The sequence below is a fragment of the Ammospiza nelsoni genome, chromosome 2, assembly GCF_027579445.1.
Source record: "Ammospiza nelsoni isolate bAmmNel1 chromosome 2, bAmmNel1.pri, whole genome shotgun sequence".
NCBI lineage: Eukaryota > Metazoa > Chordata > Aves > Passeriformes > Passerellidae > Ammospiza > Ammospiza nelsoni.
In genome coordinates, this window is record NC_080634.1 from 79941534 (window position 1) to 79954989 (window position 13456).

General features: G+C 38.8%; 1 protein-coding gene across 2 annotated transcripts in view; it reads right to left on the reverse strand.

Moving 5' to 3' along the window:
* Nucleotides 1-640: 640 nt before the first annotated feature.
* The window catches only part of STK24 (serine/threonine kinase 24), a 54541-nt gene continuing 41725 nt past the window's right edge, over nucleotides 641-13456 (reverse strand). For both annotated transcript variants that reach the window (XM_059466350.1, XM_059466349.1), the window contains 6 exons: nucleotides 10198-10383; nucleotides 9807-9952; nucleotides 8821-8944; nucleotides 7848-7916; nucleotides 6814-6950; nucleotides 641-4468 (listed from right to left, as the gene is read on the reverse strand). In XM_059466350.1, the coding sequence (XP_059322333.1) occupies nucleotides 4432-4468; nucleotides 6814-6950; nucleotides 7848-7916; nucleotides 8821-8944; nucleotides 9807-9952; nucleotides 10198-10383 (699 nt within the window). In that variant the 3' untranslated portion in view covers nucleotides 641-4431. The remainder of the gene's footprint in view (nucleotides 4469-6813; nucleotides 6951-7847; nucleotides 7917-8820; nucleotides 8945-9806; nucleotides 9953-10197; nucleotides 10384-13456) is intronic.

The window sequence follows — 13456 nt, forward strand, 5'->3', positions numbered from 1 at the left end:
CATTCCATCAGCCAAGAAAGAGGATCAAGAAAGACCTGAAAAGCCCAATCTTGCCCATTCTTTCTTTCTATACAGGACCAATTACATGGTCTTAGCCCTCAAAAGCACAGTTACCTATGTGCAGGCAGATGCACAACTCCAGCTGCTACAGCACAGGGACAACTGCCTGGGCCCTGGGGCACAGGAACGCTGATAGGGGACAAAATAATTGGCAATGTGCCACACATACAGTTTTTAGCAGAAAATAGTAATGAAGTACAACTACTGGAGTGCAGCTGTCACAGAGTTTGTCACCGGGTAAAGGTGCAATCCATGTAGTTTGTTGTGAGCACTTAATCAGTTTCACTGGGCTGGCAGGATGGAGGCTGCAAGGTGGATTTTAAATCACTGCCATCTGCAAGTGCTACAAATTCTGATTGCCATAAAAAAACCAACACTGTTTAATGACCTTTCTGCATATCATTGCTGACACATGGGCAATAACTGCTCTGGAAGCCCAGAGAGCGTCCCCTCGAGGGAAGGGGCCCTGAATCTCATCTCACTGACCACTCATGTGGCAACATTTCATGAAACTATTCCTTCTTTATTTCTAGGTCACATAGTTTACAAGGAGGTTTACTGTGTTGGTGTAGAGTGACAAAACTAAAATTGAAATACACAGTTATAAACAGGCAGCAACATTACAGAAAACAAGACACACACGTTCATGGTCCTCTGTAATCATGCATTAGAGGTGGCAAGAAACCCTTGCATACGATTTGTCCATGGCATGTGCTCAGTGCAGTTCCCAGCACATCTGCACAACACAGCTAAAAACAGGAAACACATTTGTGCTATACCTTCAGCTCCTCCCCAGCAGCCTACAAAACCGATTCGGAATTGTCCTGATCTTTGCATGACACCTGTTCTTATCAGCACTCTGGATAATCTTCCAATGGTGACATTTTTAAAGGCAAAACACATTTCCTTTAAAGTCAGGTTAGTGTAAAACTCCTACAAACTGGTACCACAGAGTTTAAAAGTAACACAGAATGTCACAGAAAGTAGTGAGACCTAAAAAAGACATTGCCCAACTACATTAAAAGCGCATTAAGAGGCAGATGATGGGGTGCCAGGCTGCAGGAGGATGGGAACTCACACTGAGCCAGCTGCTTTGCAGTGAGGTGCCAATACACTCAGCCTCACCTTCCCTCTCCACCTGCCCCTCTTGCTCAGCAGGGGCAGAACACCCCAGTTAGGGCATTCCACAAAGATCAGTTCATCTTCTGTTGCCACAAACTCACACACAGTGACGGAGCTGCAAAGGAACAGTGGCACTGCAGAGTGAAGTCACTGCTTTGTTACTACACCAGAAGTGTTCTGTGCCCTAGCACATCATCCTTCAGTAAACTGGCCAGCAACTACAAAGTGCAACTGCAGAGAAAATTAAGGTAAAAAAATAGATCTGAGAGTTATAAAAATGCAAGCCTTCAGTTCAAATAACTGATTTTATTGTTTTTAAACAGTGAGTTTATTTACTGCCTAATCATGAAATCCCTGACCAATAAGCAGTTCTACTAATTTAAAGGTTTGCATAAATAGGGATAGCTTGTCATTTAGTATAGTCAAGACTGAGAGAAGTACTACCTGCACAGAAAAATCATCAGTGCAACATCGTAACACAGACATGTTTTAAGCATGAAAAAAACCTCTCAAAAATATCAATACAGTTATTTTCCTCTGAGAAACTGAGGTGGTGCTTCTTTCAAATGAAGCTCTTCTTCTGTTACCAATATAGACCTGATTTTTAAAGCATCAATACTTTTTAATAGCAAATGATTGTACTTCTACATTCAAGATACAGCACGCTTTTTTTCAGTGAATCTCAGTTTAAGATAGTCTATATTTAAATAATCTGTATATTACATATAAAAATACACATCTCTACCATAAATGAGGTCTTGTCTTCTAAATGCCCAAGCCTTTTGGCCACCTGCCCTTACCACAAGTCTTATTCATCTTAAGCTCTGACACATCAAGCAAATTCTTCTACTCAGAGAAGTACTTCCTCAACATACAGTCCTGGAACACAATTAAAATTCAACTCAAAACACATATATATAACTTTTCAAATGAGTGTTCAAAGAGTGTAGCTAAGAATTTAATTCAACTTGCTGATTGATAAATTCTTGATATTCAAGCCAGCAGCATAAGTTTAAACTTCCCCACTAAGTCTCAGAGTTCTGTGCATCTCCAATTAAGCTCACTTTAATTTCCAGTCCTTACATTAACAGATGACTAGGGAACAGCTTACACTGATTAATTTACATTTCCAGTGCAAACACACCCGTTGATTTCCTTGTGCAGTCACAGCACAGGGATCTATTGAAGGCTGAATGTTCTCATATTGAGACATCAACAGGTAAATTTCCATTGCACTGCATTCTGATGCCCATTTCACAAAAGCAGTGCTAAATTTGTTTCCTCAAAAGTGAGCCTATCCATAACACTTAAGAGCACACTAAACAACATAATTAAAACTATTAATCTAAGTGGAGTTGTAAAACATTGCTCAGGCTTTAGCATTGTTCAATTTATTTTAAATTTCCTTAACCATAAAGGAAACCCATTACCTCATTAGGTTGGCAAATGAGTAATGCCTGAAAGCTTGGCCTCAAGATGAACACACACCCACATTTCTTCCAACTGTTGTTCCAATCTGGGCAGAAGTTTACCAGCTCTGTTAGCAAGACAGTGTCCTCTTACTGTTAAATTCTTAAATTAATAAATTAAGGCTATTAATATGCATAGACTAAGGGCTACCATGGTGATAGAAGTCCTGGAAGGAGACCTCACCACCTTCCACAATGGTTAGAGTACCTGGGTTTCTTGTACCAAACTAGGCAGATATGCCTGTATTTTAAATGTTAAGCCTTTCTGTTCCAAAGCTTCCATCCATATTTTTTTAAAAAAGTAAATATATTAAGTTACTTCACGGTCATGCAAAGCATAAAGTCATCAATTTCCTCATTAAAAGAAGGCAAAAATGCTCTCTTAGCTACTGGAATAAGAACAACCTGAATATAGCCTTGGTGAAACCAACCAAGGTGAACCTCAGAGTAATACTGTGGGGGAAAAAAAAAATAGCAGCTACCTAATCAACTGTGCATACAACTAATGGACTAGTATTACTGTTTCCAACATCTATCACACCTGAAGTCTGCTATCTAGAAGCCCTCACAGGAATAGTGGAAATCTTAAAATTCCGAATTTCAAGAAGTAACTCTTCTCTGGAGAAGCAAGCAGCAGGACCCAGCACACAGCACTTGGGCTGTTTCTCAGTCTCTCTGTCCAACATCTATCCATTCTGGTAAAGAGATGCACAGATCTAGGCAGCAAGACCAAATAGTGAATCTATGGATGATTTTTCTTTTATGCCAAAAGACATTAGTTTTAATGATAAAAATAGGCATGATAAAGAAATACTTGCCACTGTCTCAGAATCTACACCTTAAGGAGATATTTCAGTATAAATGAAGGGAATAAACATGTTTCACTTAAACATGTTCAGGTGAAAAAAAAAAAACCTGTGTCTGAATTTCACAAGCTTCACAAATATCTGTTACTAAAACTGAACTACTTCAGAATTTGCATTGGCACAGTTTGAAACTGAAGATATGAAAGAACTCATTCTCTAGGAAAAACAATAATTTAAATTTAAAGCTTTGAGAGACCAGGTGTATGAAATTTAAAACAACTAGAAGTAGTACCATAAACAGAAAGTGATGCTCAGAATATAAGTAAAAAGAAAGAAATGTTAGAGAAACAGAATAAAATTGTGTCTGTGCTGAGGTACAAATAGAAGGTTCTAAAATACAGGATTAACTCTTTCAATGGCAAATACTTCACATACAAAAATCTGAGATTCACTTATCACATAATTCAAACTTTACATGTAATAAAGGCAAGGCAATACTCAGTTATGGCCTGTCAAATGTTTACCTCACTAACATTATCTACAAAAGCACTTTACCATTTTGTACACAGTGATTCCTTATGCACACTGAAAGGCTTTCTTTTAAAAAAGACATTATATACATATCTGTACACAATTCCAACAACCATGCTCCATCTCTCAGTGGAATTCTTAAAGCAAGATACCTGAGGTTTCTCATTATCTTCAATTTCTCTATCACAAACCTAAATATACATTTCAGATTTTACAAAAGGACACCTCCCTGGAATATGTGAATTATCATTTTAAAAAATTATAGCTTTAAGGAGCTGAAAAAGATTGCCTCCATCCAAGAGACTTCATTTTCACTCTTAGAATGTCCTTCCTCCCAAGGACTTTCCAGAGACTGAGAGGCAGAACAGCATTAGGGTGCACGCCTTCAGTGCAGACACCATAGCATCTCTGCTGTCTTGGGAAAGCCAGGAAGGAAGAGCATGTCAGTAGGACGAAGAACTTCCTCCAGCTAGGGAATATCTGAAGAGGAAAAGAAATAGTTACTGTTGCAACTTTTAAAAGGGTATTTCACAAGAAGCAGCAATGAAGTGATTCCATTTTATGCTGTTGAAGTTCTGGCCTTTTTCCTTGCACAATGGCACTCACCACCACCACCACCACACCTTAAAGGAAGAACCTTGGAACTGAACCACCCTGTTAGAGTATCACTGCTTTCCTAACAAACAGCAACAACCTGTGCTCAAATGTGTTACTGAGCAGCACTTAATGATGGAAGAACATTCAGTGACTCCAACTTCCCTACTCTGCAAGCTTACATCAAATCTTTTCAAAATATTACTGGGCCAGGACAACTCTATCTCTTGATCTAAGCAGATTCTTAAATCATCCAAAGAAATTTAAGTACACCTTTTAATAACAGTTAACAATTTAAGTTTCCAGTAAACTTCACCAAACATCCAAAATCAAAACTGGAGGGGGAAGGTAACTGGATTCACACACATTACTGGGCAGCTATTCTGAGGGTCCCAGTTATTTCATTCAGACAAGCTTACAAAATCCAGTTCTAACCAATCTTAAGGGGGAGGGAAAATGTAATCAGAAACTTGTTGCTGAAAACCTATCTTCAGTAATTAGCTACCAAATTGAGAGGGTATTATACTGAATGACCTAATGATGTAATAGAGCATACTTGCAGCACTCAAACAAGGAATCATTTTTTCAGAATTTGACTAGCCCCAAAAAACAGGCTTATCCGCAAGGGAAACCTACTAAGCTATGGAATGATTCAAGCTCATTTTTAGTGGGACTTCTTGCTATTCATTCTTTCACTCCCTTTCTGGAGTCATTATCCCATACTAGTTGGAATACAATCCTTGAAAAATAGAGAAAGTTCACCCAGATGTGATCCACTGACAAACATTCTCTATGAATAATTCTTTCTCTCCTAGAAAGAGAATGGAGTGCTTGCCTTCACTGCTCTAACACATTATGACCAAGAAAAACAGTAACAGTCCAAGGAAGCAGAACAGAAGGAAAGCAATGCTAAACAGGTATATAAAGGATTCTGAAATCTTTCTCACGGGACAAAAATTATGAATATTGTTGTTGTGACAGAACAAGTAAGATGACTTCCAGCATCCCCAAAAATGCCTATGTCTTGGCACTGTCTCCACATGGCCATTTTCAGCCTCAATTGCAGCATCAAGTCTTTGAGGTTTCCGGTTCCAGGAAGATCCTGTACCAGACTGATAAAAATACGACACTGAAATATTAGCTGATGAAAGACTGGATTCAATTTTGGAACCCCTAATGGAAACAACTGAGATGGAAGCTCCAGCAACTCTTTCAAGTCTGCCAGGACCAAATGAGACAGGACAGGACATCTGGCATTGGAAGTAACCTTTCAGCACTAAAGATGCTGACTGGGCTTCATTCTTAACAGCCCATAAAGCAACAAACATGATTGCTTGCAAGTTTCTTGGCATTGGTTTTTACTGAGGAGAAAGTGTCAGCCTGGAAATCCTGTGCTTCAACCTCAAAGCTGTGAATTCCTAAACTTTACCAAGCTGTGGTTAGAGACAGTGTAAGGAAGACACCTGCTCATGGTGATCTTTTTCCATGTAGTGGTCCATGATTAATCATTGACATGAGTTTTTTCTAGCACCAAGCAATCCAATCTGGCTGCTGTGAATTTCACAACAGCTGTGGGCTCCTAGATTCAGTGTTACATTTATAGCCTCTTCCAGCAGCAATTCTGAAATTTATACCTCTTACCTTTTCTTGTGCAGCATTTAAAGGAACAGAAAATTGATTATTTGTTCCTAACAAATTCCTAAGGAAGGTAGTTAGAAAATCTCATTAAATTTGGCCTTTTGAAGTAAGATCAAATACTGGTTTTGGAGGTGTCACCCAAAGGCCATTACAGACTGTCTTGAATGAACAAGGAACCACTGACCATGTGAGTGAGGGAAACACAGACCAATTGAACAGTCAATTTCTCCACATGGGTAAAAGAACCTAAGAGTGACACAGAGTGTTCTCTGCAACATACACCCAGAAACCAAGGAAGTGTATATCCCTTACATGAACTGCAAAGGGAAAAGCCTGTCCAGTCTCATTTGACACACAATATGCACACCAACAGGATGAACATGCATATGTGCTATCACCCAAAGCAAGAAATCAGAACTGCTGACAGGATCAGGTGTTTTTCCAGTAAGCAAACACAACAGCACAAACTGCAGGCACAAGCGGTTTTCTTCTCCATTAGAAACAAAAATTAATTCTTCAATTCAACATAAGCCAAATATTTATAGAATCAGATTTGCAGTTTTCTGTAAGCCATACTGCAACAGTTTAATTACCTCTGAATCCTCTGCACAAGGTGTGACACCATGGTATCTGCAATGCCTGGACAAGCCTCTTCAGCTAAATAAACTGCCTTCCTCAGCTCTTCTATGGAATCTGTGTTGCCACCACACACCTCACTCTTCTCTTTCAACTGAAAGGAAAGCAGGAAGAAATATATTAATGAGATACTAATAAATATTTCTATACACAATATAATGCAGAAGCTTGTTAAGAAGTGACCATCAGTGTTCACAATGTCAGCATTTGACTTTCATCATACATCCTCACATACTGAAGACTTTTTCAAACAGAAGTTTGTCTTTACAGTACTCATCAGGATGTCATTCATACTCACACATCTTCCATCTTCACACATCCTTTCAGCATGCTCACAGCCAAAAATGACAACAAAGCATCCCAAGGGAAAAAAGCAGTATTTACCCATAGCTGTTGGTTTCAAGATGTGCTTCCTATACTTTAGTATCCATACTTGCACACCTATAGTTTATACACATACATCTGCAGTCATTTTATCAACTTTTTAAATAATGGTATCTTCATAAATTCTTCCCTTATACTTCATATATTCTTTTTCAAAGTTGTTTTTAAGTATTTGGGGGGAGAGTATAAAAAATATAAAACTCAGAATGGGAACAAAAACCAGTTTTCAACACTGAAATTCAAAACTGAAATTCTTGATGATCTGGTCCACAACGGTGTCTTGGAACAGATCTTGAGCTTGAAATTTGTAATAAGATAAATACATTAAAGCAGTGTCAAAAATAGAATGCTGCAACCCAAACATTTACACACCTTTTTCTTGTCATGTTCATTGCTTCAGGCCAGCATGGCTGATGTTACTACCATGCATATCAAGTACTGTTAGAAGCAAAATACAGATCTCAGAAGCAGACATACCAAGCTAAAACTTAACACAGCAAGTTCAAAATGGGTAGTAGCAATCTCAGGTATCATTCTATCATATAATACTTTCCATTTCTTTTTCAGATAAACCTTGGAATTGTTAAGTTTTAAAGCTATAACTTACCTCTGCAAATAAAGGGGATATAATTGTAGACAGACATTGGGATAGAGGCCTCTTTGGGATATCCTTTTCCTTTAAAGAAAAAAAAAAATCTGACCAATTTTATTTTTGAAAAAAGCATCCTCATTGTATGCTAATTAAAGACAAAATGTAGTTCCAACATGCTACACTTCATGAAAGCTCTGTTTCCATATATGGAAAAGGTTCTACAACATACTATTCCAAAGCACTGTGGAAAATAAAGGCTGAATTAAAATTTGAGACTGCAGCACCTCAAATACATGCAAGCTCAAAATTAGAAGGGGAAAAAAACAACCAAACCACAAACCAAAACTACCAAACTCCCACAATTCTACTGAGCATTAACTAAGTCATAAATATGCTGATATTTAATAGGTTCATCCTGGATGATACAATATTTTTCTTCTATTTCTCCAGAATTTTCAGAGCCAGCAAAGCAACAACCTGCTGTGGCCACACAGTTTGCAGAAAATACAATGGAGCAATTCCTAAACATCCTATATTCTGGGTTGTTTGGGTTTGGATTTTTTTTTTTCTGGACACAGGCACATTTTGTTCTTTGTTACATTGTACTCTTTTTCCTTAAAAGACCAAAATGCCTTCTCTAAAACTCTGACCTAGATTTGCACTGTACTGGTTTTAGTATATTACTATACAGAATGAGATTTTAAAAATACAATACTGCCTCGTCTTCCTCCAGTGGTTTTATTTCAATCTAGAGAAATATTTTGGTACGTATTTTGTCAACTACAAAAAAGGACACATTAAAAGAATGCTCAAACTTCAAGACTTACTCAGAAAGTTTTGTGAAAGGCAACTGTAGAAAACACATTTTTAGCAAAAGTACTGGAAGTTTCACAATATAAATGCTTTTAAAGGCATAAAATAAAATCACCCCACTAAATTATTAAAGCAGAATTATCTCCTTGTATTATGAAGTCAATATTTTGAGCACCTTATTTCTTTGCAACTCCAAAGGCTGGGCTGCTCCATTCTCTAGATTCTTGGGGTCTTTTTCTCTTATTGTAAAGATCCACTCTTCTGTGTCACTCCCACCTGAAGCCTGACCATCTGCTTCACTTCAAGGGAAAGGAAAAAAAAAATCAATTTTTATTACCTACACCTTACTGCTGATGTTCATTAAATGTACACACTAAATACAAAAACTCAGTAAAGACCAAGATCAGGATTCTATTGTGGAGGTCACTACATATAAAGACAAGTATGAAAATTAAGGTAACTTTTTTTTGGGGGTAAATTAAAAATTTAAACCAAGCTATTTCACCAGATTTAAGGAAGTGAAGCATTACAGATTGAAAACATTTTCCTAAGTCATATTAACAAGTTACATGAAGTGTTTTATTGCAATCTGAAAACTGGCTTTAGCAGAGTATCTCAACTCATTACAGAAAGGGGATGGAAAATAGAAATCTAAATTCTTGCCTAGAAAATTAGCTAAGAGACTGGAACTGTGGTCACTGGAAGGCATGAAGCCATTAATACTGTAAAGAAATAGCTGTAATGTCACCCAAGAAATGACCTGATGCTTGCCATTAGCATGCAGCCTGGAATTGCAGAGAATAGTTGTGTTTCCTTTACTATGAGGTATTTAATCCATTTGTGAAGAAGTTGTGGCAACCTCTTCACCTGAATCTCATTTGCACAGTGTTACTTGGCTGTGCAGCTTGAGACCTGGGCTCCTGTCTAGGAAGAACCCTGGACCCTACATAAAAAGAAGGTAGCATAGAATATGGGCCAGGAGAGATTTTCCTCAGTGACTGTTACTTCACAAAATCCCTGCCACTACTAAAATTGAGATTGCATTCATTTAGCAAGGCCACTAAGCTGAAAAGCTGCAAATAACTGAATACAGCAATACATGTGCTAAAAATAACTCCTTGGCTCCTAAAGGAGGATATTTTATAGACTCCTCAAACTTACGTATCTGAGTCATCAGAACTGGAGTCGTCATGGCTTTGCTCAGACTTCCATCTCTTATGCCTGTCAATGAGGTCAGCCAAGTAAGATGTTTTCTTGGAGTTTCGTAAAATGAACTTGTGTTTTAGAAGCTCTTTTGCAGTAGGTCTCTTAAAAGAAAAAAAGAGAGAGTTGGGGTTTTTTTACTGTGTTTAAGAGTTGAGTGACTCACTACAAAAACAAAGAAATCCAGAGTTTAGTCTTGATACAAATGAGATTTTAAATATATACAGTATCTAAAAATATACCTGTCACTTATGTCACACCATATTAGAGAAGCTGAATGACACTTACTCATGCAATCCATGTAAAGCAGTCAAGTTCTCTACTACACACTGACAAACATGAAACTCACAAAGCTTGGGTCCTTGTTTAAGCAGGCCTCGACAAATTCTTTGAGGGATTTACTGAAGTTTCCTTCCAGCGTTGGTGGATTGTTCTTAGGAATGAGGAACAAAACTTTCATTGGATGTAACTCTGAATGAGGTGGCTCTCCTTTTGCAAGTTCTATGGCTGTTATTCCTAATGACCAGATATCTGCCTGTAAGAAAGAATGCTTTTAAGATGAGGTTGGAGAAAGAAAAGAAAGTGTTGGCTTACTGCTCTGGTTTAACCAGCAACACACATCTGCTTGCTCACACCATCCCCTGGTGGAATGGGGGAGGAAGAGAATTTGAAGGGCAGCGGGAGAAAACTTGTGGGTTATGAACAGTTTAATAATTGAAATAAAATAACAATAATAATGACTATAATGGAAAAGAAAATAAAGAGAGAGAACTAACACCCAAGAAAGGCAAGTGATGTAAGTAGAAAGAGCTGTTCTCCACCAACAGAAAGATGCTCAGCCAGTCCCTGAGCAGCAGGGACTTCCCCCTGGTTTTATTGCTGAGCATGAGGCCATATGGTGTGGAATATCCCTCTGGTCAGCTGGGATCAACTGTCCTGGCTGAGTCCCTTCCCAGTTCCCTGTGCACCCCCAGCCTGCCCAGTGGTGGGTGAAAAGCAGGAGAGGCCTTGACTCTGTGCAAGGGCTGCTCAGCAATCAGGAAAACATCCCTGAGCTGTCAACACTTGCAGCACACACCCAAAACACAGCCACAAACAAGATACTGTGAAGAAAATTAATTTTACCCCAGTCACAACATCACACTTGTAAAGGTACATTTTCAAGCTTTACTGTAAATAACTTCATGTGCAAATTGGTTTTGTTACCATTGTTTTATGTAATTAGCCTCATAGCCCAAGTAACCAGAGCTTCTTGGTTGTCTCCACTCTTCTGTATAAAAGTTATACTAAGCAGAGTTTAAATTTTTTTGAAATCAATACTACTACACCAAAAAGCAATGGCAGAATTATTTTAAACTAGCATTTTATCTACCATATTCAAGTACACTCTGTAAATATGGGGTAAATCTAAAATATTTACATAAAGTGTTTTAACTTGCACAAGATTTTTCCTCAACATCCTCAACATCATTAGCTAGTACAACCCAGCTAGTACAATCAGAAGTTTAATACATTAGAATATAACTTCCCTGTAGTTTAACACTAGTTTTATTTATCATTCTTATTCACAGACTAGAGAAATGCAGTCTTGTACAGTAATATTCAGCTTTTTGGTCCAAGTAGCCTCTAAAAGTTTTCACCATCAAAATGTGCTACTCTTTCTAGGGAATGCTGTCTCCCTTGACACAAATCTTATTGCAAATCTGCCTGAAGTAATGTGAAGCAATGCACTGTAATTCTCTTAGGTTTTGCTGAAATCACAGACCCAAAAGTCAAGAGAATGGATCATAAACCTGTCAGAGAGGTAAAATAAAAAAATTTTCACAGAAATGTCTGTTCCAAGTACAAGATACCAATTAAAATATTTATGTTTGGTTTTTTCCTGTTTCTTTTTAAGTGAAAGCAGAACAAAGACTTATTCTCAGGAAAACAGGAAAGATCTGACATAAGCTGTCTGGTTTTACTCCCAAACAGAGCAGTTGGAATTTTGATATGCTGTAAACAAAACTATTTCCAGGTACTGGACAGAGCAGAGATTTCATTCATCACTGCTGTCTTTACAAAGTACCCCTGAACCCCACCTGTGTCACCCCTGTGGATTCTCCTTGGTTGGAGAATGGTTATCCTTGACAGACTTATACACATCCATTCCACTATCACAGCCACAGTGCCTGGCCCAAAACAAGCTCCTCCTTCCTTGTTCAGACAGTATCCTACTGTTAAGAGCTTAGTTACTTAATTTTGCAAGTAAGAATGAAAAAAAAAAACAGAGTCAATTAGCATACCATTGAATTTATGAAATGCCATTTTGTTAGCCCATGTTACAGAACAGTTCCTGAGCACAAAGAATTACATAAGCACATGAGCCCTGAGTTTCATTTATCTTAATAAGAGCATTATCAGCTAAGCTCTCCTCAAGCCTAATTATGAGTAACTTCCCTCTAGCAGGAAAGCTTTTCTTGGTTACAAAAGAAAAATGTCACCTGTGAAGATGAGTCTTCATGTTAACAACTGAGTATTATTATTTCCAATTTATTCAGAATTTCAGTTTCTCACGAGTGAAGTGTTAAAGCCACATAAATGGATACTTTTCCTCTTCCAGACTTTCAGTCACAGGTGGAGCATGTGTATATGAAGTATAAACACCAAATTTACATGTGTTTGAGTGCACAGACTTCCACCTGCATACACATATATGTATATAAATACTTCCTTTTTTCCTCATGTACTTATAACTCTACTGCTAGTGACCTTCCTCCACAAAAATGATCAAAAAAGTGCAACAAACCATGGCTAGTATAGTCATGCACACTAGGCTCTTTGAAGTACCAGATGGGTTTTGGAAACCCATCATCAAAAATAACTAACCCCATTGTCATGGTTTGACCCGGAAACAGGATTTCTGGGATGCTGTAGATAGGGCCAATGAGTGCTCAGATTTGAATATTGCCATCTGGCCCAACCACTGGGCATTGGATCCACCTCTGAGAACACAGGGTAAAAGCAGGGCTCCCCCCCTGGCAGTCTCTCTTTGGGTTTCCGGCGGGAAGGAGTTGGGTCTCTCCCCCGGCCCAGTTGCTGGCTGGGCGGGAGCAGGGGAAAAGCCATGTGGCGTGGCCCGGGAGAGGTAGGCCTGGCCCCCCATCCCCCCCAAGGGTGGAAGGAAGAAGTAAAGAAATGCCGGGAAGCAATGGGCAGCCTGTTCCCCCCCTTGGAGACAGACAGAGAGAGAGTGCAGCCTGTGTTTGTGGCCGTTACCTTGAAATTTAGTAAACATGTGCTGGCAGCAGGCAGCCCGGCTGAGGAGATTGGGGGAGGGGGGGGGTGCAGCCAGGAGTCCAGCCGCCTGGAGGAGTTTTTAACCCTTCTTGGACAATGAAAACTTCACAGAACATTAACCCTTTCTAGACGAGTGATGAAGGTCTGGACCAGAGAGAGAGAGAGTGAGAGATGTTGGAAGAATGGAGAAGATGGAGTGGCATTTTATGCTGGACTCTTTCATGTAGTCATGGACAGAGCCATGTTTCCGTGTGTTACAGAGACTGAGTCCAGGGGGAGAAATGTCCTAGAGCCAAAGAAGATTCAGTGTGGCTACCCCTCGGCCCCAG